This window comes from Podarcis tiliguerta (genome assembly GCF_965153285.1).
Source record: "Podarcis tiliguerta genome assembly, chromosome: Z".
NCBI lineage: Eukaryota > Metazoa > Chordata > Lepidosauria > Squamata > Lacertidae > Podarcis > Podarcis tiliguerta.
In genome coordinates, this window is record NC_139553.1 from 22,358,451 (window position 1) to 22,383,847 (window position 25,397).

Below are 25,397 nucleotides of genomic sequence, written 5' to 3' on the forward strand. Positions count from 1 at the left end.
ATATCTTGGAATTAATATAACAAAAATCTGGAAGAAACTTTATAAAGCTAATTTTCTGACATTAATAAGAAATATTAAGACAGATTTCAAAAACTGGTCCAGGCTGACATTATCATGGATGGGAAGAGTGTTGTTGGTGAAAATGATGGTTCTACCAAAGTTTTTGTTTTTGTTTCAGACTGTACCTATTTGTATTTCGATTGAGATATTGTAAAAATGGCAAAAGATAGTAAACTTTGTACACCAGGGTAAAAGACCCAGATTATGATTAGCTGTGATTTACCAGCAGTCTCAGAGGATGTGCGTGTGTGTTGCTTTACTTTATTTACAAAAATATCGCAATGCTACTCATATTCAAAATGTTTTGGAATAATGTGTTGACACAAATAATAAAACATGGCTGCAAATTGTTTTTGAAAGAGTTATATAGAGCACCAAGTTTACAATTTTTAATACATAAGAACAACAGTTTTTATCCCATAGTAAATCCATTTGCACAGGCAGATCTGAAAGAATGGAACATGTAGGCATCTAAATTAGCTCCTTCAATCTCGCCTTTTGTACTGCATCTACTTTTTATATGACAGGAAAATAGCATGTTATTCAGAAATGGAGAGAGAAAGATCTTTATAGGCCAACTGATTTATTTGAAAATGGTTCAACTATATCACCTGAACAAATAATGAGACAATTTGGAGTGCAGAGTATAAATTGGCTTTATGCTAATCAAGTAGTGTATTTTATATCAAATTCTGAAGTTAAAATGCAAGCCACACGACCTTTAACATCATTTGAAAATTTGATTTTACATGCAAATGAATATACATTTTTTTAAAAAATCCATACTGTATTAAATATTAAATGAGTTAACAATTGGAGGATGTAATTCTGTAAAACAGCAATGGGAATATGATTTAGAGATAGAGATTGCCGAGGTAGATTGGAATAATTTGTGGGCTAAAAAACCACTAATATCAGTATCAACTCATATATGAGAAAATACATTTAAATTATTACACCAATGGCATTTGACACCATTACACTATAGCAATATTAATAAAACAATCTCACCACTGTGCTGAAGAGGGTGCAATAGTAGAGGTACAACATATCACATGTGGTGGACGTGTGAGCATATAAAACCCTTCTGGCAGAGGGTATTTACTTACATTAGCTGTATCACAGGTTAACAGGTAGAATGTACCCCAAGTTTGGGATTGTTAACCATTTTTAAAGAAGGGGACTTTTTATCTTTCTTATAAAGAACTAATTGCTTTTCTTTTAGTAGCAGCATGCCTGGAATAGAATTGGAAAAGATTGGATGGAACATCTGTTTATTGCTTGCTGGAAACAGAATGCATGGTTTATTGCTGTATCAGAAAAATTAACAAAGAGATGACAAGCATTGAATAATACAAATGATGTAGAAGGTTGTGTGGAAATATGGCATCCTTTTATAAAGTAATTTACTGATAACTGTGTGGAATAACAACCACTGAAACCACAGACTAGACTTTGGCAAACTTAAATACAGTGGTACCTCGGGTTAAGAACTGAATTCGTTCCAGAGGTCCGTTCTTAACCTGAAATGGTTCTTAACCTGAGGTACGCTTTTGCTAATGGGGATTCCTGTTGCCGCTGGTGCGCAATTTCTGTTTTTATCCTGGGGCAAAGTTCTTAACCTGGAGCAACCACTTCCTGGTTAGCAGAGTTTGTAACCTGAAGCATCTGTAACCCGAAGCGTCTGTAACCCGAGGTACCACTGTAGATTGATTTGTCCTGGAGAGGGGAGTGGGGTAAGCTGGAATTTTGTTTTGTTTATTTCTCTTTTGTAATGGTTGTTATATAATGGATATATAAAGGTAAATGTGGCTGGCACTGTGGTCTAAACCACTGAGCCTCTTAGGCTTGCCAATCGGAAGGTTGGCAGTTCGACGGGGCGAGCCGTTTAGTCTTACTGGCCACATGACCCGGAAAGCTGTCTGTGGACAAACACTGGCTCCCTTGGCCTGAAGCAAGATGAGTGCTGCAACCCCATAGTCATCTTTGACTGGGCCTAGCCATCCAGGGGTCCTTTACCTTACCTTTTTTTAATAATGGACACACACACACACACACACACACACACACACACAAACAAACAATAAGCCTATGCTGGAGGTTAGGCTGAGAGACTATGTTCATCATTGTTGCTGCATCCCAGTGCAAGCAAACCGGTGACACTCCCCAAAGTAGACCTCTGCGGGGAGAATGACATGGAGAATGGTGTAAACTCTGGTTAATCTGCAGTTTGGAACAAGATAGAAGAGACTCTGCCTGGTGTGCAAATATCTTTTGTTTCAATAACGCAGCCTTCACCAACCTGGTGCCTGCCAGATATTTTACCCTACAACTTTCATAATCCCTCGCCACTGGCTGTGCTGGTTGGGACTGATGGGAGTTGTAGTCCAGAGCATCTGGAAGCCACCATGCTGATGAAGGCAGCAGTAGAGTGTATTGGGAACAAGAGCCAGGAGCTGTTCTCCCTTGAAAGAATATGAAAGTCAGCAGTTACTCTGACTCTGTTCCTACTGCTAACCAGTACTCACAGGTCCCTGGTAAAGCAGAGAGTAGAAGAAAATTGGTAGTCCTTCTCTTGTTAAAAGATTTATCAGTGATTCAATTGTTAAAATATTTAGTGGTTTTAGGTGATGCAGAGGCTAATGGAGCCTTAATAATCACAATTTGTCCTAGCTGTAGAGTCATGTTCATTTAATCCTGTTATACTGGCTCTTTGCTCTTTCACTGTTTCTCTATCATCCCAAAGTCTAAAGAATATTCTCTGCATGAAGAGAGCTGCAAAAATGAAAGAAAGAAAGAAGAGAGAGAGAGAGAGAGAGAGAGAGGGAGAAAGGGTTAGGTTTACCGCTGTATACAGTTGTATGTACAGGAATATTTATTTAATTTATTTAATAAAATTGATACTTCACTTGATTGTAAAAAAAAACCACCCTCAGAGCAGTTAACAAAAAAGATGCAACAAAAAATATCAATAAGAAAAATTAACAATAATTTAAGACTTTCAAAAAGTTAAAAGTAACAATAGATTATATAACATAAAAACTTGCATCAACTTTCTAAACAGCTAAGTAGGCTTGTCAAAACAAGAATGTCTTAGGCAGGTACCTAAAAGTGTACAGTGAAGGTGCCTTGCCAGTTGTCAGTAGGCAGGAAGTTCCAAAGTGTAGGTGCTACAACACTAAAAGAGCATTTTCTTACAAATGTGGAACAGGTATTATGTGGCACCCATAACAGTGCCAGTGCCAGCAAACAAAGCAGTTGAGTGGGCATATATAGGGTCAGGCAATCTCAAAGCTAAACTGACCCCAAGATGTTAAGGACTTTATATACTAATAGCTTTTGATAATATGTCTTTGAAGCACCCTCTAGGGAAATTTTGTTGGTTTTGCTAGGTATGGGCTACTTTCCCCCCCTAGAATGTACATGTGATGATTCTTAAAATAATACTAATATTTGGTTTCTAGTTCCACTCTGCCTTAATGGAGGTATTCCCCACGACAGTGGAAGATCGTTGGTGAAGGAAAAACAAGGATGATTGAGGGTAATTATCCTTGCAAGTTCCCCCCAGGGACAGGGAGAACGGGCTTCACTTGCAGTTCATCTTGGTACCTGGCTCTCGCTCCTACATGGAATGTGGGGGGCAGGGAGGTGCTGAGTGCAAAAGCACTTTGCATGCTAAAAACCCTCCAACACCACCATTAAGAAGCAGAGGTTCTCCTGGTAAATAGAGTTTAATTGGACTAAAGTACAGGCGCATGCTAGAAAAGATGAGATAACAAACTGAGGAACAAAACCAACTGCAAAAAATTTGGGTTTGAACTTAAGACTTCATTTGGTGCAAAAGATGGAGAGGGGAGCCTACAGTTTCTTTATTTAAAGTTTTATTCTCTACACTTATGATTCGGCAACCCTCCTCTGAATGTTCAAATTATATTTGTACAAGCAAGGATGGAAGAAATTGGATTATAAATATGGAATATAGCATCAAACAGAACTATGTGTGTAAAAGGGGGGAAAGGGGAGGGTAGCTCTATTTTGCAAAAGGTATACAATTGAAACTTAGAGCTGACCTTTCCCTGTCTTTTATTATTTATGGAGTGAACTGAATAATGCTAAGAGGATTTAATTTAATTGGAAGTATAATTGCTCATATATCTTCAGTTGGAAGGAAGAATGAAAGGAGTCTGTGAACTGCCAAGGAACTGAGAAGGTTCTTTATTAAGTCATCTGCAGTTCAACAGACCGCTCCTCTTCCCAGACTGAGAGGGGAAATGGTGAAAATAGGTTATTTATTGGAACAGAGTGACTTTTGCAGCTGTTGTTAAAGTTGCAAAACAACAAAGTGGGACAGAGCGATGGAGAAATTTCTAGAACAACAATGGGATAGCTCTTCCCAAGGCATGATGGATGACATCAACAACTGGGAGAAAGAACGACATAACATCTTACAAGGACAGGAAGAAACACCACGGACAGAATAATTGCCACTCACAGGAAGAATAAGGATATAGTTTGAGTTCCTCACTTGTAGTTTTGTAAATCATTAAAGTGTCAACACAAATACAAGTTATTAATATTGCAGTTGTTGTATAAGGGATTATTATTATGCCTGGAATGTAATGGAAATTAATAAGATTTTGGAACACAGAAATAAAGCAAATAATCAAGCCATCAAATCGAGCACGCGGGGGCCACTTTATCTAAATTATATAATTTGTTATTTGAATGATTGGTATTGATAATTGTATTATAAATTGGTACTGTTATAATGAGTCTATTATTGGATTGTAATTGAAAATAATAAAAAATATTGTTACAAAATAATACTATTTTTTAAAAAAAAGTTTTAAAAATACATTGACAAAACTTCACAATGTAGGATGTATAAGAAATATATACACTATTCTGTTTTTAAAATTTTATCATAACAAAAAATAAAATAAATAAATATCATTTTACATTAAAAGAAAATTCAAGTGATGGGAAGATAGACTGGACTAGAATTGCAAAACTATGTGAAATTTCCCCAACCCAGTTCTAAATTGCCCTAATTTATAGTGGGAGGCCCCACCATATATTTTTGGCAAAGATGTTAAATTATGAGCAAGTGGATGAATGGGACCTGGTTAGCTCTGCCTTCAGCCGTGATGATCTTTCAATATTATTGCTTGAGATGGTTAATGGGGAGGTGGCGCACTGAATAGGAACTGCTGCAACAACTCCATTCTTCCCCAGTGGCCTTGTCCCAAGGCACTTGTACTATTTCTTCCAAGTTCAATGGGTATTGGATGAAGACCCAGTGCTGCCTTTTCCTCTTGGCCATCTTTTGCTAAACCAAATTCCTTCCTTGCATTCATTCTTTTCTAGACCAGTGTTTGCAAGTTCATTTCATAACAGAATGCTGGCATTTAATTGGCAGGTGGAGTCAGTAGCTCTTCTGTTCCAGTTCCCTTAATCATGCCACTAATTCAAGTAGCTTGTGAAATGCTTTCTCAGGCTCTCCCTTACCCTCCCTATCCTTTCCATACTATCTGAGCAGCATCCCATCAGAAATTCAAAATAAATGGGTGCAGGAATGGCCAGGTCATGGAAATAGGTTTGATAAAAGATCTAGAAAAGTTTGTCCTCCAGTAATTAGACATGTTTGATCTCCAATAAGAAAGCTTAGGTATGATTTGGTATATAGCCCCTGATCACTCAGTTGCCGTCATCTTCAAGTAGAATGACGAAAGACGCCTCCCTGAAACTCTGGAGAGCCACTGCTAATCAGTGTAGGCCAGAGTTTTCCAAACTGTGTGTTGTGACATGTTAGTGCAGAGGTCCTCAACCTTTTTGAGTCCACAGCTCCTTTGACCAACTGCAATCTTTCTGCAACACCCCTGTGGGGCTCCCTTGTCTGCAGAGCTGGCAGCCCCTCGCCCCTTTTCAAACACCCTCCCTTGTGGAGTGTTCCCTAATCTTCCTCTCTTCTCCTTGGGAGTCATCTGGGCAGCTGCAGCTGCTGCCCCTGATCTCTGAGCTGCCTCCCTTGCCCCAAAGAGAAGTGCCTCCTCACACTGCCCCAGGGGGACCTGGGATTCACCATTTGCCTGGGGAGCTTGTAGCCAGGGCTGCTGCAACAAACAGCTGTGCAAGCCTTTGGGAGACAGAGATGCAATAGGGCATCACAGGAGGGAGGGAAGGAAAGAGGGACAGAGGCCAGTGTTGCCCATGGCACCCTTGACCATCATTCAAGGTACCCCAGGGTGCCACAGCATACTGGTTGAAAACCACTGTGTTAGTGTGTCAGCTGCAGCATGTAGGTGTGTCTCATGAACACTCCCCACAATCCTCCCGGAGCTGGAGAGGGGTTAGTTTAACCTCCGGTTTGCTAGTAAAACTTAATTACTGCGTCGTGAAATGATGCATGTATAAAAAGTGTGTCACCAACTAGAAAAGTTTGGAAAGCGCTGGCGTAGGCAGTACTGAGCTGGAAGGACCACTGGTCTAACATAGAACAAGACAACTTTTTAAGTTCCTGACAGATGATTGTGCCATAGCTCCCTAGTCAAGCATTTACTTTGCATGTAGAAGGTCTCAGGCTCAATACCCAGTGGCATCTCCAGGTAGGCCTGGAATACCACTTACCTTAAGCAGAGGGTGGCTTTGCAGGATAGGGCCTGTCCACCACCATAGCAGCCGCAGAAACGGGAGATTTCCTGTTGGATGGAGACATTCCTGGCCTTACTCTGATGGCCTTACTCTGAGCATGGGGAGCTACTGTCAGCCAGTGTATAGAATACTGAGCTAGATGGACTAGTGCTCTGACTTGGAAGCTAAGGCAGCTTCCAACTTTCCTTTTTATTTTTTTGGGGGAAAGGGAAATACATATTTAGATAGATATTGGAGGAGAGAACACACATTTTAATAGGTATTGTAGATGTGGGATGTCAGCCTGCATGATGTCCTGAGTCAGTTCCAATTACAGGGGTCATGTATCCCATGGGGTTTAGAATTTAAAAGAGGGGGGTTGCTGGACTACTCAGTTTTCTTTGTACAGTGGTACCTCGGGTTAAGAACTTACCGTATTTTTCGCTCTATAACACGCAACCAACCATAACCCGCACATAGTTTTTAGAGGAGGAAAACAAGAAAAAAAATATTCTAAACAAAACAATGCATGTATGATTTTTGTGGTTCATGCTGTGGCCACAGACATGTGATCTGACGGTGAGTTTGGGGTAGCCCAATGCAAAAATCCTGAGGATCCATGCTTTGTAAGCATGTTTTTGCACCTCTGCAGGGGCTCTTCTCCCGCTTTGCTGTTTCAAAGCGAGCCACGGAGGAGGGAAGGAAGGGGATCCTCTCCTCACGACTGCAGCAGATACCCCGCCATCCATAGGCATTCGCTCCATAACACGCACAGGCATTTCCCCTTACTTTCTAGGAGGAAAAGAGTGAGTGTTATGGTGCAAAAAATACGGTAATTCGTTTCGGAGGTCCATTCTTAACCTGAAACTGTTCTTAACCTGAGGTGCCACTTTAGCTAATGGGGCCTTCCGCTGCCACCACCCCACCACCATACGATTTCTGTTCTCATCCTGGAGCAAAGTTTTTAACCCGAGGTACTATTTCTGGGTTAGCGGAGTCTGTAACCTGAAGCGTCTGTAACCCGAGGTACCACTGTAAGGCAGTGGCCTTTGCAGGCCACTTAAGGGTCCTCATCAGCATCTCAAAATAATGGGTTAGGTTGCAAGAGCTACAACTGGATGATGGTGCCCTCCAGGCTAACAGGTGGACCTTTCCTCCACCCCACCCACCTAGCTGCTAGGTAGGAGAGCAATAGCCAAAGTAGTGCGAGTGAGCTCAGCTGATAGCAGGCTGGAAACACAGGGACCTGCTTGCTCTGTGCTGGACCCAAAGCTTTAACTAACAGAGAAGCAGGATCTGTTAGGGTGTTAATTCTGTGAGCCCCTCCATTCTATGCTCAGGTTGTATATAGGTGTAAAAAACAACAACCCCATATATCCTAAAGACAACACAGTCTCTGCTGACCTTCATTGCAAGGAAACAGAATCTGGGTAAGTGTCTGGAACCCTAAAGTGTAGTGTTTAACAGTATATTGAGGGTTTTTTGTTTTGTTTTTTGTTTTAAAGATTAATAGAGAAATGGAACGGAATTGAGGGTAAAAAAAACAAAGGCAGGGGGAAGCCTGGGAAATAAGTTCATTAAAACTTGTTTAACACAAGGGTCCCTAGTGTCTTGTTGAGCCCATCAGGAAATTAAATGTCACTTGATTCTTCAGCAGTTCCTCAGATTCCTTGCCAATGTGTGTAATGATGATAGCAGCTAATGCAGTGCATTCATTGCCCACAGGCTATTGCAGAATTGACAGTGCAATTTATATGCCACTCATCATCCGTTTAAGCAGCTGGGTTCTTGTTTAGTGATGGACAATAGTTCACTTCAAAATGAGCAGAAAAGTGGCAAAGATTTTGGGATTCAGCACACATTCCGGATGAAGGAATGCACACCAAATGTACTAAACAGATTCCTTTGAAGCACAATTCACAAAATGAAAAGTGTGCATCAATTCCTTTGTACCTAGGGAAAGCCACAATGAGCATATCAAGGCAAATCCAGCAAAATGCAGCTGTGTCCACTCAAAGCACACACTAAATTCTTGTTGTGAGTCCAGTCTAATAGGGGTGGTGTGTGCTAAAAATAAAACAGAACTCTGAATCCAGGCACTCTTGAGTTGTCAGCCAAGAAAAATTAAATTCTGCCACCTCAATAAATGTGTGCCATGGCAACTCTGAAGAGCTCATGTCATTCACCTTTCCCCATAACTATGTATGTTCTGAATATCCCAGATGGTTCTGTTAGGCGAGTTATACCCACCTGCTTTGTAAATTCATAACATATATTCATTCTTTTGTGTGTACACACAGAATGTGCTGCTTATTCTCAGTTTACTTCTTCCTCAGTAATACAGTGGTACCTCAGGTTACAGACACTTCAGGTTACAGACGCTTCAGGTTACAGACTCCGCTAACCCAGAAATAGTACCTCGGGTTAAGAACTTTACCTCAGGATGAGAACAGAAATTGTGTGGCGGCGGCGCAGCAGCAGCGGGAGGCCCCATTAGCTAAAGTGGTACCTCAGGTTAAGAGCGGACCTCCGGAACGAATTAAGTTCTTAACTAGAGGTACCACTGTATAAGTATTTCTTCTGTGGCGACGCAGAAACAGGCCTAGGAGGTAAGCAGAAGTGGATTCCTGCATACAAAGCGTTCTGGAAACTTTGTAGCAGCTTTTTTGGAACATCATCCAGGCATCTCCCCCCCCCCCCAAAAAAAAAAAAAAACAACCCCACACACACCCTCATAGTGTTTGTGGCTAAATAAATGTTGTCACAGAGAGTGGAATGCTGATGCTAGTGCTTTTGGGGGTATGGTTTTCATTTGTTATTATGCTATATACTTTTTTGTTTTTATATTATAAACCACCCTGTAATCTTTGGACAAAGGGTGGTGTAGAAATTTAATAAATAATATAGATAAAATAAAAAATAGATAAAATAAAAAGAATCCCTCTTTGTTTATATATTTTGTTCTGAAAATTTTACTGTGGATTGTTGCTTCTTTATCCTTGGAGAGGGGCAAGTTGCTATTTAGGGCCCCCAAGAGTGAAAACTCATGGAGTCATAGAATTTGGTGTAAGGCAACTTCCTGGGCTTCTCTGTTCTTGTCCCTTCTTTGCCTTGCCTTGGCTTTCTTTCCTTCTGTTCTCCTCGTCAACACCAGTTTCAGAATGTCACCTCCTCTGGGAGAGACCCTGGTGGTGTTTTTTTTTTTTCATTTTGTTTATGAAAACTTTGTGAAGTATAATGTCCATGACACAAAAATTCTTACAAGAAAACTGACTCGGTCTCTGTATTCTCTTCTACCCTTTATCCAAGGCGAAGCCCTGCTGATTCCCTTCCAAGATGCCGTTGGTGAAGAGAAACATAGAACCTCGTCACCTCTGCCGCGGAGCCCTTCCAGATGGGGTTACCAGTGAGCTGGAATGTGTGACCAACAGCACTTTAGCCGCCATCATTAAGCAGCTGGGGAGCCTCAGTAAGTTTCTGATGAGTTTTGCATCTTAGAGAAGTTTGAGTGCCGTTCAGCTGGCAGAAAAGGGCTTGCATGGGGTTTAAACAGAGTAAGGGAACTCTAGATTCCCAGACTATCCCTGTATCTTTAACCTCTATGCTGGCTTCTCTCTATCCTTTGAGGTTTAGACTGATATGTCTTAGGTTGCATTCTGTTTACCACTTCCTCCTCCTCAGCACACTTACTCTGGATCTCGAGGCACGAGGTCATCTTGGGCAAGCATGACTTCTTTGTTTCTCCAACTAGTCAGTTAGGTCTACATAACTACATAACTACATAACTCTTTCCTATAAAAATTGTGCTTCCTTTAATAAGCATAAGCTTCCTTAGCTTATACAAAGTGTCATTCTGAATGCCTTTTAACCAATGGTGTGCTCCAAGCAGGCATTATTTTAACTAAAAACATGTGTGTCCTGTACCAGGCCTGAGGCTGCAGCCAGATATGAGTGTTTCAAAGTTCTGAAAGCAATAAGAGGGAGCAATCATTGCCTGCACTGTAGGGATTGGCAAATGATAGATCGGGATCTGCTGGGAGATTCTCTGGATGATTTGCAGTAGATTGTCAAGGATTTCTGGCTCTCAGTTGTTTAATAACAAAATGACTCCCTTCTTCCCCTAAATTAAATTGCTGAAATGAAAGAAGATTGAGGTATCATGAGTGGTGTTTTACATGGAAGGACTGTGAGTCTCATTTTGTTCTGATACTCATTACAAATGCTGGTGTGATAATCCTTTAATTTTGAGTCTTTTGCACCACTCTGGTTAGTGGATCTTGGGGTTCTGCAAAAACCCCAAGTGGGACAGAACAGTGGGACAGAACTAAAACATGCATATTTCTTTAACTTGGGAATGAGAAAATTGCAGCCCTCTAGATGTTGTTGGACTCCAGTCCTATCAGCCCCAGCCAGCATTTCCACTGATCAGGGATCATGGGTGTTTTTCCATTTTAAAAATCTGATGATGTGTCTGCATGACAAACGTATATTGGGTTTATGCCAGCTGAACAGTCATCATCCTGGAGAGATGCTGCCAGTCAGTGTCAACAATACCAAGCTAGGCTCAGTGGTGCTGAATAGAACCATCTCTGTGGCAGCATCCTGCTTCTGGAATGATAGTATAGTAGGGGTGGAGAATCTTGTTTGGCCCTCCAGCTGTATCTTACTGGCCCCTGGGACTCTACCCAGGCTGCACCTCTCACCAGTTCTGTTTTTTTGTGTCTTCTTGAACTGCGATAATGCTTCTTGCTTGTCTGGATGGAGGGTGTGTGTGTGTGTGTGTGTGTGTGCGCGCATGTGTGTGCATGCATGCATAGAAGTATCTGACAATGTAGCCTCTCACCTGTTTCTCTGCCCACTTTTTCCTCTGTGGCCCTCAGAAGCTTGCCTATAGGGGAATGTGGTCAATGGAATGAAAAAAGTTTATTCGTTTTATTGCCTGCTTAAGCCTGACGGAATAGAAGAGCTTTCAGCAGGCATTTAAAGGTTGGCACAGGAGGCGCCTGCTGAATCTCCAGTGGCTGAGTATTCGACAGGACTGGGCCAATGACACTCAAGGCTCAGTTTCTTGCTGTTGTCAGAAGAGACTCACCAACCTGGGGAATGACCAAGGACACTCCTGAAGATGATCTCAGTGACAGAGCTGGGGCAAAAAGGGTTCAGGCGCTCCCTGAGGTACCCAGGAGTCAGGACCCAAGTTGTTCTGGGCTTTGTCAGTTAATGCAAGGACCATGAAGTTGGCTCAGTAGTAGATGGGCAGCGAGTGTAGATGTTTTAACAATGGAATCACATGTTCTCACCCCTGCCTGACAGGTGCCAGCACTGTTATAATTTCAGTGCCAAATAATCTACCTGCCAAATGATCAGTGCCAAATGATCTATCTGACCCCTCTCCTCTGTTTTTAGCTTTCTCTGTTTTTAGCTGCCTCTGCTGGTAGGTAGGTAGGTGGTGGTGTTGTTATTCTTTTACACATCTTTTTAAAATTGTTGTTCTTAACCATAGAAATATAAGAACATAACTAAAAACATAAAACTGGGAACTTAATCTAAAACAAAAATAAAAAGAGGCAGAGGGAAAACCACACATGAATTATTTGGTGTCCACTTGGATGTCACACAGTGGATGGGGTGTGAAGCACAATGTAGGGCAGTCAGTCTGGCTATGGGCAAGTGCTGAGGGCAAGTGAAGTTAGCTGAGATTGATAGCAAGGAAGGGCAATGCACATCAATAAGTAAACATGGACTTTTAAAAGGGGGCTAGACAGATTCATGGAAGATTAGCCTGCCAATGGCTGCTAGGCACAAAGACTCCGTAGAAACTTCAGCCTCAAAGGCAGCATATGCCTCTAAATTATTTTATACATCATTACATTTCTATCCCACCTTTCCTCCAATGGGTTCAAGATGATGTATATGGTCCCCTCTCCCCTCTCCCCATTTTATCCTCACAACACCCCTGTGAGGTAGGTTCGTCTGAAAGGCAACTAGTGGGCCACAGTCACCAGTGATCTAGGGATTTGAACTCTGGTCTCCCAGACCCTTGTCTGACACTCTAACCACTAGGACACACTAGCTTAATTACCAGTTATGAGAAATAACAGTGAGAGAGGCAGGGCTAGTGTCAAAGTTCCACATGATCAAGGCAACCTCTTGAGGGTTCACACCATAAAAAGAGGACCACTGGTAGGAGCACCTAAAGCTGCTCCTTCTATTCACTATGGCAACTTGCTAGCTTGTTTTCCTACTTCTTGCTGTGGCCCAGACAGTGGTGGTGAGAATGAAGAGCTGTAGATGGCTTGATTTGATTGCTCACCTGCTTTCTGCCTGGCAAGCAAGCAGCTGGTAACAGTGAGAAGGAAGAGGAACAGCATCACCCCCCAAACACATACCTGTTTACCAGAATTGATAAACTCCCCAACACCCAGACCTGGGAACCACTCACCCACAGTCTCCATCTTATCAGGATCCAGTCTATTGGCGCTCAGGCACTGGTTCAAAACAGTCACAGTGTCTCTTGATTCAGATGTCACAGTGAAATAGAACTCAGTTTCGCAGTACTGTATACCGATGGCACCATGACTACATTCACACCATACATTTAAAACACCATGTTACCACTTTAAACAGTCATGGCTTTTCCTCAAATAATCTTAGAGGTTGTAGGTGCTGAGAGTTGTTAGGAGACTCTATATTCGCCTCCCAGAGCTACAAGTGCCGGAGTGGTTTTACAATCAGGCTGTGGGAGGCAGTGGCGTAGCGTGGGGGGTGCAGGGGCGGCCGGCCGCCGACCGGGTGCAACATCTGGGGGGGGCGGGCTCGCACTCGCAGCTGTCTGCCCCTACCTGGCTCACTCACTCTCTCTCACTGCAGTGCTGGCTGTGCGAATCCGATCCGAGCCGCCGGGTCGCCGCCCACTGTGGAGGGGAGGGTGCCAGGCGTGCGGTGCGGAGAGAGAATGAGGGACTATCTGGGGGAGGGACAGTGCAGCGGGGGGGGGGGCGCAAATTACTTGCCTTGCCCCGGGTGCTGGCAACCCACGCTACGCCACTGGTGGGAGGGGAATATTGGGGCAGCAGGGGCAGTTCCTAACAAACTATAGCTCCAAGAATTATTGGGGATAAACCATGACAGTTCAAAGTGATTTCATAGTGCTTCAAATATATAGTGTGAATGTAGCCCATGTCCCAAATCTTCTGGTGATAGTTCTTAGTGGCTTTATATAGATATTAAACAGCACCGGGTTGGGTGTGCAGTGTGGGAATGGGACAAAATAGCCATTTGCAGCATCCCACAGCAACACTTCCAGGGAGTAGACACACAATTCCCCAAGACAATTATCTGAACTCAATCCCATAAGTAGCAGGGGGTAAAGGTAAAAGGTAAAGGACCCCTGGAAGGTTAAGTCCAGTCAAAGGCGACTATGGGGTCGCGGCGCTCATCTTGCTTTCAGGCCAAGGGAGCCGACATTTGTCCACAGACAGCTTTCCAGGTCATGTGGCCAGGATGACTAAACTGCTTCCGGCACATCGGAACACTGTGACAGAAACCAGAGCGCACAGAAACACCATTTACCTTACTGCTGCAGCGGTAACTATTTATCTACCCGCTCTGGCGTGCTTTCGAACTGCTAGGTCGGAAGAAGCTGGGACAGAGCAACGGGAGCTCACCCTGTTGCACGGATTCAGAGCCCAAGAGTCTCAGTGATTTGGACACACAATTCCCCAACACAATTCTCTGAGCTCAATCCCATAAGTAGCAGTGGAACCACTGCAAGACTGTGCCACCAACTCCCAACTCATGGTGTGGTCCAGGAGGATACCATGGCAAAGGGATCTAAAGTTGCTAAGACCAAGAGCAACAGGCTTTCTTACACTCCCCATTCCTCTCCCAGCAAAAGCCATCCACCACCACCCTCTCATGCATCTTTCTCATGCATCTTTCCTCCAAGGCAGTAGTTGTCAATTACCTCACAATCTAGAAAGGGCTTTTTTTAAGGAGCTGCCACACTGCCTCTTTCTTCAAGACATTGGATACTATCTCCTTTTGCAAAGATGCATTAACCAAGCTGGACTAACACGCACGCGCGCACACACACACACACACACACACATATATATATATATACACACACACACACACACACATACATACACACATAGCAAGCATGAGTAAGCCAAGATTAGCATGTTGTGAGCCAAACTGCGGCAAGCATCGTGTCCATGTCCTCAGGTGAGGAGGTCAACTTGTGGGCCACCCAAAAGACATATCTTTGGCCACTGTGGAAGAGACAGTGCTAGAGTAAGGCCACATGCACACCATACATTTAAAACACTTTCATACCACTTTAAACAGTCGTGGCTTCTCCAAAAGAATTCTGAGAGCTGTAAAGGGTGCTGAGGGTTGCTAGGAGATCCTTATTCCCTCAGAACTATAATTTGCAGAGTGGTTTAACAATCCATATTGGGAACTCTGTGAATTGTAGATCACTGATGGGAATAGGGGCCTCCTAACGATTCTCAGCATCCTCAACAAACTACAGCTCCCAGGATTCTTTGAAGGAAGCCATTAATGTAAAGTGGTATCATAGTTCTTTAATGTAGGGTGTGAATGTGGCCTAGATAGGCCTTTGGACTGATTTAGCAGCCAGCTCTTCTTCTGTTCCTAACCTTTCCACAAGGTGTACTGGAAATAAAATTTTGATAAAGTAAGGGAGATTTTATGGCACTGCTGAAAATGTTTGCGCAAAACTGTTAGTTGTTTTGACCTAGTGCAAGTCTGAATAAAAAAGCATGGCTACTCCACAAGGCTTGTAAACTACAAGAAAGACCATTTTCTTATGCTTTGATTGAGTGAACATCCAATAACAGGCCTGCATAATGCCTGCCCAAACTGCTAGCCGGGCTAGATCCACAAAGGGTGACAATTACCTCCTGTTTTGCAGCTTCTTTTATTCTTTTTTCAATACTGTGTGTTATTTGGAGTCGCTTCCTCAGGCGAGCACATGTGACTGACAAAGCATGCCCCTGTGTTGCTGTCTTGTGGAACAAGACTAGCATTGTAATTTTCCGGAGAGACATCTCTCTCTGAAAAACCCTCTGTTTGGCCCATCAAAGGGATCTGAAGCAAAACTAAATCAAAGTGAGACTGCATGTGGCAGTTTGTGCTGGTGGAGTTGGCTCAGAGGGTGTTTACACTGGATTTGTCATCTTTTCCAGTCATATTTTTGGGCATTCAATTTTGTTTCTCAGTATATTGTATGGTGATTCACATGGTTCTCTAAAGGCTTGAGTAAATGTTAGTAGGCAAAAAAAGAACTTGCAAAAGCAAGTGTCACCAATGTGGCAGTCATGGGCACAATTACTTTTATATTGTAATGGCGCCCTTGAGGTCTTCCCCTGGTGCCCTCAAAGCCTCTGGGCTGCTCCACTTGCAGCCATGGTGCTGAGGGTGGTTACCTCTGCTCCTTTGGAAAAGTGGGGTAACCAGTCTCATATAACCAGCATCCTTAAGTGTAATTAATGCATGAAGGGGTTCAGACCATAGAGTAAATTCTTCTGCCAGGCTTAGGCCAGGTGGGACCACAGAGCTGAAGGAAGTTGGAAGAGTGACTCTATTTCCCATTTCCTTTTATACCTCTATATGCCATCTTTCTTTCTTTCTTTCTTTCTTTCTTTCTTTCTTTTCCTTTTTAAATTATAAATTGTTTACTAAGGCATTAATAAAAAGACAAGTCTTCTACCTCTTAACATGAAATAAAAATAAAAATAAATAAAATAATGGAAACTACCGTATTTTTCGCTGCATAAGAAGAACCTGACCATAAGACGCACCTAATTTTTAGAGGAGGAAAACAAGAAGAAAAATATTCTGAACGAAACAGTGGATGTATGCTTTTTGTAGTTAATGCTGCGGCCACAGACATGTGATTTTACGATAAGTTTGGGTTAGCCCAATGCAAAAATCCCGAGGATCCATGTGGATCCGTGCTTTGTAACCACGTTTTTGCACCATTGCGGCCCCACACGATAGTGGGTGTGTGGTTTTTCGGGTGCAGACTGTAGCCCTGGACATTCTATGTGATCTGATGGTGAATTTGGAGTGACCCAATGCAAAACCCTGAGAATCCATGTGGATCCATGCTTTGTAACCATGTTTTTGCGCCATGCCACCCCACCCAACAGTGGGTGCGTGGTTTTTTAGGTGCAGGCTGTAGCCCTAGACATGCTATGTGATCTGATGGTGAATTTGTGGTGCCCCAATGCAAAAATCCCAAGGATTTTTGTAACCACGTTTTTGCGCCATTGCGGCCCCACCCAACAGTGGGTGCAGGGGTTTTTTGGTGTAGGCTGTAGCCCTAGACATGTTATGTTATTCGATGTTGAATTTGGGGTGACCCAATGAAAAAACCCTGAGGATCCATGTGGATCCGTTCTTCATGACCACTTTTTTGCGCCATGGCGGCCCCACACAACAGTGGGTCCATGCTTTTTTTGGTGCAGACTGAAGGCCTAAACATGCAATGTGATCTGATGGTGAATTTGGGGTTACCCAATGCAAAAATTCCGAGGATCCATGTGGATCCGTGCTGCGTAACCACGTTTTGGCGCCATGGCGGCCCCACACAACAGTGGGTGCATGGTTTTTTTGGTGCAGGTTGTACCCATGAACATGCTATGAGATCTGATGTTGAATTTGGGGTGACCCAATGCAAAAATCCCAAGGATCCATGTGGATTCGTGGTTTGTAACCACGTTTTTCCGCCATGGCGGCCCCACATAACAGTGGGTGCGTAGTTTCTTTGGTGCAAGCTGTGCCCGTGAACATGTTATGTAATCTTATGGTGAATTTGAGGTGACCCAATGCAAAAATCCCAAGGATCCATGTGGATTCGTGCTTTGTAACCACGTTTTTGCGCCATGGCGGCCCCACACAACAGTGGGTACATGGTTTTTTTGGTGCAGATTGTACCCATGAACATGCTATGTGATCTGATGGTGAATTTTGGATGACCCAATGCAAAACTCCTTAGGATCCATGTGGATCTGTGTTTTGTAACCACGTTTTTCCGCCATGGCCGCCCCAAACAACAGTGGGTACGTGGTTTTTTTTGGTGGAGGATGTAGCCCTAGACATGCTATGTAATCTCATGGTGAATTTGAGGTTACCCAATGCAAAAATCCCAAGGATACATGTGTATCAGTGCTTTGTAAACACGATTTTGCTGCATTGCGGCCCCACACAACAGTGGGTGCGTGTGTTTTTTGGTGCAGGTTGTACCCATGAACATGCTATGTGATCTGATGGTGAATTTGGGATGACCGAATGAAAAAATCCTGAGGATCCATGTGGATCCGTGCTTTGTAACCACGTTTTTGCGCCATGGCAGCCCCACACAACAGTGGGTGCGTAGTTTTTTTGGTGCAGGCTGTAGCCCTGGACATGCTATGTGATCTGATGGTGAATTTGTGGTGACCCAATGCAAAACTCCCGAGGATCCATGTGGATCCGTGCTTTGTAACCACGTTTTTGCGCCATTGAGGCCACACAGAACAGTGGGTGCGTGGGGTTTTTTTGGTGCAGGCTGTAGCCCTAGACATGCTATGTAATCTGATGGTGAATTTGAGGTGACCCAATGCAAACATCCCGAGGATCCATGTGGATCCGTGCTTTGTAACCACATTTTTGCGCCATTGTGGCCTCACACAACAGTGGGTGCATGGTTTCTTTGGTGCAGGTTGTACCCATGAACATGCTACGTGATCTGATGGTGAATTTGGGATGACCGAATGGAAAAATACTGAGGATCCATGTGGATCCATGCTTTGTAACCACGTTTTTGTGCCATTGAGACCACACACAACAGTAGGTGCGTAGTTTTTTTGGTGCAGGTTGTAGCCCTAGACATGCTATGTGATCTTATGGTGAATTTAAGGAGACCCAATGCAAAAATCCTGAGGATCCATATGGGTCCGTGCTTTGTAAACACGATTTTGCGCCATTGCGCCCCCAAAGAACAGTGGGTGCGTGGGTTTTTTGGTGCAGGTTGTAGCCCTGGACATGCTATGTGATCTGATGGTGAATTTGGGGTGACCCAATGTAAAAATCCCAAGGATCCTTTGGCTTTTATGTCCCTCCTCCCAGGCAGTCTCCTTTATCGCATCCCTTATCTCTCTCCCGATCCCACCCATCAGCTTCTTCCTTTCAACACTCCTTTTCCTCTTGTTTACCTTAGTGTCTTTTCCTTAGCTGGAGCAGTTTTTTGCTCCTCTTTTTCTTCTATTTTCTCTCTTCATTGATTTGGTCTTCCTGTCTCCTCTCCTTGCAAGTTTGCCATCTTTACCTCCCCTCTCCCAGGCAGTGCGTCCTGTGGAGCAAAAAATTCGATAATAACATTGAAATAAATAAAAGACAGCATATGGTTGAACATTATCATTAAACTTATTATTCCAAAACATTTTTTTAAACCACCCATTTCCCCAAATAACTTACTGAGCTAATTTACACATAAAGTAGCTGAACTTGATCAAAGTTGCAAGGAATCAGATGTTTCCAATCCATTCAAATTCTGTAGGAATTAGTTACTACTTCTAGATCATTTTCCAGGATGATTTCCAATATAATTTCCAAATAGCCAGGTAAAAATACTTTAGGTTCTAAAGGTATATGGCATCCTAATGTATTTGATATTTGGAAATCACATGGATTTTTTATTTTTATTTTATTTATTTATTATTATTATTATTATTATTATTATTATTATTATTATTATTAATGTTGGCTAGCCTTGCACAAGTCACATAACTGTGATCTCGGTAGGCTTTTGTAAACAATAAAATCAACAAAAAGAGTTGCTCTAATTGTTAGGTTCCCGAGATCTTTTCAGTAAGGGGAAAAAGGTATAATATATATATAGAAAGGAAAATTCCTTGGATGCTAAGATTCAGGTTTGGGGAAGTACTCTTTAGTGAGAGCACCCCAGCAGAGATTTAAAGTCACAAAATATGCAGCAAAGTATTTTTATAAATTGTTTTCTGGTCACTGACCGTATTAAAGATATTTGATTTGAGTTGCCAAATTTTAGCCTGCATACCTTAAAATATACCCTTGTGAGTTCCAAGACTTCCTTCTTCCCCCAGCATAGGATAAGACCTAACATTAGGTAAGTAAAAATTTGTACTTACCGTATTTTCCGGTGTATAAGACTTTTCCAGATAAAATATAGAGTTTGGGATATACTCGCCATATAAGACTACCCCTCTTCCAACACACACTAAATAAAAATTAAAAAACAACAACATCAGACTTTACTTCAATATGGTAATTTTAATTCAAATGCTTATGACATGCAGATACTTAGCATGCCACTTATAAACATAAGGCTGTTTGTCATCAAACATGTAAACATAAAACAGTGCAAGTGGATTAAACTTTTCCTAACTCACTCTAAAGCTGAAAGGAAGGATAAACACACTTACTGGGGGTGTAAGCTTTATTAAATATTGTGGCACTTATTTCTAAATAAGCATGCATAAGGGCTGGTACTGCAAGGCTACACTCTTATGCAGGGTTACAGGGAGAAAATCCCAGAGTGGTGGGGCTTACTTGTGAGTAAACATGCATAGGAGCAGCTAAAAGGGAGCATTAAGAAGAGACAAATTGAAAAGGCATGAAAGAATAATTGAAAAAGCCATTAAGAGCAAAAATGGAAGATAAGTCAGAAAAAGAGAAAGAGTGGTTAAGTGGAAACATGAGGGGGGAGGAATGAAGGGTAGTGTGTGAGAGGAATAAGGCAGTCAAAAAATGCTAAATGCAAGGAAGGATTGGGAGCATGGAAAAGATGAGTGGACAAAAGGAGTATTAATGGGCAGTTAACAGAAGCCTAAAGAGGTAACGGGGTGAAAGGCATAACCTAAGGAAGGGGATGATGCTGATGATTAGAAAAGCACAATACTCAAGATATGATGCAGATGCTTACTTATCACTCAACATGCCTTTTGCAAGCTACTTCACAATTTTAACAGCTATGCATTACAACCCCATGCTGCGCACACACTCTCTAGAACCTGTAGTCTTCAACATGTTTTAAATCATATACATCACAGAAACTATCTGCACAGAGCTTCAAGGATCAGAGCTTCAGCATACATCTTCATGGTTGAAAAACCATGTGTGTCCCCACTTCAAAGATGATGGCATTAGCGGACCAACAGACAAAACACAGGTCTTTACCTGTTAAAGTCACATCTGAAGTTGTTCCAAGTTATATACTTTACAGCACAATATGCTTTACAGCACAATATGCTTTACACACATCCCTCCAAGTTTAATGGGGCTTACTTACTCCCCAGATAAGTGGATTTAAGACTGCAGTTCCTACCCTTTCAAAAACATGCTTATGAGGCAAAGTGAGGAACTCTAATCCATGTAAACACTTGTAAAGACAGAGCAACTTAATAGTAGGAACCTCTGCGGCAGCCACAAACCAGCGCTGATGGCTGCCAGTCCGGCAGCTTCTGCAGCAGCAGCATGGGCGCTCCACAAGGTCCGGCACCAGCGGCGGTGAAGCCATCCCGGATCGCAGGCACTGGACCCGGCGTGAGGAGGCTGAGAGGGCGGCGGCAGCAGCAACCCCAGCAGGGCTTCAGACAGGCGATCCGAGCAATCTGCCAGGCAGCATCAAAGGGCGGGTGGTTGGGATCAGCTGTCTCAGAGGAGAGGAGAGGAGAGAGCTATATGCTTAATAAAAATGTGCGGTCTGCTGCATTGAGTGGCTCCATCTAGAGACTTAAAAAATAAAATAAAAAATCCCTGCTTGACGAGATGCTCAGCAGAGAGACACGCAGGGAGAGATAAGCAGCCTCCTCTTCCTGCCTGCTCTCCTGCCACCTCTTCACACACACGCTGTAGCAGCCGAGGGTGAAACAAAGGAGCCAGGGGCTTGCGCCATGAAGGCAGCTAGAAGGAGCAAGACAAAACGGCAAGGGAAGGCAAGGGAAAAATGCGCTGTGGTTTTTAAATAGCTGAAGCCCCCCACCGCTTCACTCAGGCAACCCCCCACAACCATACCCAGCATATAAGATGACCCCTGACTTTTGAGAAGATTTTGCTGGGTTAAAAAGTCGTCTTATATGCCGGAAAATACGGTGCAAACTTTTCAGAGATCATTTCAGAGGTTCATTTTTCCATGCATCAGTCAAAAAAGTTGCACAGGCGGTAAAACTTGGCTTAGTTGCAATGTGGCGAATGTTGCTAAATTATTGGTATAGGTGCTCAATAGAGGCTTGTTAGAGTGTAGCCTCTTCACACCTTGTGCTTCTCAGGTAGACTGGAGGGGAACAAAGTCTTGATTATGTAGTTCAGGGAGGTCCAACCTTCATACATGAGGGCTGCAATAGTACTTTGACAAGGAATCTGCAGACTGCACACTGCTTTGTCAAATGGTGCTTTTCCCAAAGTGGTTGAGCTTTAGGAGGGCACGGTTTTGGGAAGGGGTTGAGCTGGGAGAGCACTAACCAGGCTTTGGGAAGGAGGAGGGGGGATTCTAGGATAAGGTTACCAGATGTCCCTGTTTCCCAGCTTCTTGCTGCAAAAAAGAAAAGAAAAGAAAAAGAAAACCTGAGCCTGTCAGGACAGCTTTTTCTATGGTCTGAACCCCTTCATGCATTAATTAGACTCAAGAATGTTGGTTATATGAGACTAGTTATCCCACATTTACCAGGGTTTTATACACACACACACACACAATTATACACCACTCGCAATGCAGCATTATAAAATTACAGGCTCTGAGAAGTCACCACTAAGGGGAATAAGAGTGGTTTTGGCACATGTTTGTAAATGCATGCATATGGAAAGACATGCCAGTGTGTTGTTTTCCTTGCCCCCAATTGTGGCACAAAGTTGGTACAGGTGGCGACCATTTTGCATGTGTCCTATTGACGTGCAACTGCCAATACATGTGTGGCTTTCAGTCCCAGAATTGGGGTGGAACAGGCTTACGTGTGACTGTTGGCACATGCAATGACCCGGAATGCAACCCCCGCACAAATGAGCTTCATGTACTGTACTATAATCATTACTATTTTTCTAGAAGAAGAGGTGCTGGAATTCACTACGAATGCCTCCCTTGTTCTCTTATAATGGCAATGGCGTCCACCCGAGAAGAGCCAGAACTGAGCTCCAGTGAGTTCCGGCTGAAAAAAATCCCCTCGCTATAATAATTGCAGCCTTGAGAAAAGGTGGGGGGAAGGAAGCAAACAAAAGGGACAAAATATCCAGGTGCATATTCAGAACCCAAGGCTGAAAAACAGCAAGCGATAACAGCCGGTGGCGATAGGAACAGAAATACACAATCCCATAACGTCAAGGACAGGCCAAAGCAGGGGAGAAGGAAGCTGGGTACACTTGCTGCAGGCCTTGGAGTGCTTAGTTGGCCAGAAGGCCCTGCCAGGGGCCTGCCAGACTTACACTGTCATCCAAAAATGCCCCCATCCTTCCCAGCCGAACTGGAGCTTAATGGGTGAAGCGGCCATGCCTGTCCATATGCACTTCAAGACTTCAATAGTAAAATCTGAACCTGTGTTAATGCAAATTAGTGTGTAGCATCAGATCAGATGAGGCGGTTGCACTGCAGTGGTCCATCTTATGGACAAAACTCCCACCCTGGACCTCAGACAAGCTCTGCACAGACCTGGTCAAAGCACTATAAGTGATCCAAGACGTTATGGTGGAATGAAACTTACCATTGCTGTTTCCTTTTGCAATCCCTTGTTTAAAGTAATGTGTAGTTCCAGTCTAAGAATGCATTTGTTCGCTCATTTCAGATTTCTCTTGCATTAGATTTTGTCAAGCTGTAGAAGGTACAGAAAAGGGGGCTGGAGCATCTTTCTGCAAGTGAAAGTTATAATATATTGGGGGGGGTTAGTTTATTTTCAAAATACATGCAAAAGAAGCATAATTGAGGATTATAAAAGTTATGATGGCATATAGCAACTTTTTGGGGCTTGTGGGCACATTTGGAATTCTGGGTGAGTGCCACTGGCCCAATCACAAAATCCATGGAAGAAAGGGCACATGCAGGAGTCACTGCTGCGCTTGCTAACAAGGAGGATTTCTTTTGCCCTCTTGTTTGTTCATTAGAGGATGCTGGGATCATGGGTCACCCAGTTAAGCTTGTTGGCGGAAGGTTCAAGGCAGACTGGAAGATGTATTTATTTGCATAGCACATAATTAATATTTTTAGAATTTGCAGTCACAAGATACGATGGTGGTCACCAGCATAGCCGTAGAAAGAGGATTAGTCAAATGTATGTAGGTGAATAAATCTATTAATGGTTATTTGAAATAATTACTATATGTTGCCACACACTTTACCTGGTGCCCTCCACATGTTTTGGACTACCAGCAGCTGGCTGGGGCTGATGGGAGTTGCAGTCAAACTTTTGGAAGGCACCAGGTTGGAGAAGGCTGTGCTACCATCTCTGAACTATTTGCTGATATACAACGGAAAATGATTTCGTGGAAATACGGTATTCCTTTGTAACATATGTATTAGAGACTGATTCTGACACACAGCCTCTGGCAACACATGTCCAGTTAGGGCACGCTAACCTTTGTGTTGTATTTATTGTATGGGGCTTTTTGTGCTGTTAAATTGGAAAATGGAATAAAAGCATTTCCAGGAAATTAAAAGAACGGTATGCTGGGTTGTAGAAAAACACTCCTTCACTTGTTTTGTTGCTATTACTTCTGCCTTCTGGTTCGTAAACAAATTTGCTTTCCTTTGACTACCTGAAAGGGTCCTCAATCTATTTTGCCTGGAACAGGTCACCTCTTTTGTTTCATGGTATTTCAGGCAGACATGCTGAAGACATATTCGGGGAGCTTTTTAATGAAGCCAATAGTTTCTACATGCGGATGAATTCTCTGCAAGAGCGAGTTGATCTTCTGGTGATCAAGGTCACCCAACTGGACTCCACTGTGGAAGAAGGTAAGCAGCATTAGTAGCAACCACTTGGGTCACATTAACCTTTGGTTTTGTTTATCTGGTCAAGGAGGACAGAACTGCATTTGGATGTTTTGCTTCCTTAAGCGCTAATTAAGTATTGCCATTTTCAAGCTTCCCTTTGTGACTCAGTACAACAAAACCCTGCCGTGGAACAGGCAAAACATTCCCGGGAAAAGGAAATTCTAGTAAACAATCTGTTTTCTTAGAATATTAGGGCTTTTTGAACCATACATTATGAAAAGGATGATTTATGGCAGGGTTGGAGAGTCCTTCAGTCATTTGGGAGAGTAATTTGTTTGGGGCTGCATGCCAAGGTGGATAGGGTTAGAGCCAAACGTGGGTGGTGTGTCAAACTCCCTCAGTAAAAATGGGAGCAAGGTAACATGATTGGGTCTGGGTGATTTAAACTTAGAGACTCTGTCAAAAACAACTATTAATTAAGAGATTCTATGTGCATGGTAGCATTTACTATAATTCAGCAACAAGACTCATTGTAGGGATCCTGTGCCCCCTTATTTCTTGCACTGGGAATAAATTAAAGATGAGGCACAGTGGAAGCAAAATTGGAATTTTAGTAACAAGCACTCTGTGGGATAAAGCTTAGTGATTTCACTAGTAAAGGCACAGTACTTTGTTTCAGTCAAAACTTCTTTTAAAGATGTAATTATAACTTTCTTTTAACTTTCTAACACTGTTTTTA

At 42.9% G+C, this 25,397-nt stretch overlaps 1 protein-coding gene across 5 annotated transcripts in view; it reads left to right on the forward strand.

Moving 5' to 3' along the window:
• Positions 1 to 25,397, forward strand: part of LOC310669528 (actin-binding protein WASF3-like) — a 75,697-nt gene that overhangs the window by 23,744 nt on the left and 26,556 nt on the right. For all 5 annotated transcript variants that reach the window (XR_014507230.1, XR_014507231.1, XR_014507232.1 and 2 more), the window contains exons 2-3: positions 10,000 to 10,159; positions 24,545 to 24,679. Coding sequence is in view for 2 of the 5 variants with exons in the window: in XM_083423807.1 (XP_083279933.1) it covers positions 10,027 to 10,159; positions 24,545 to 24,679 (268 nt within the window). In the remaining 3 variants the exon portion in view is untranslated. The remainder of the gene's footprint in view (positions 1 to 9,999; positions 10,160 to 24,544; positions 24,680 to 25,397) is intronic.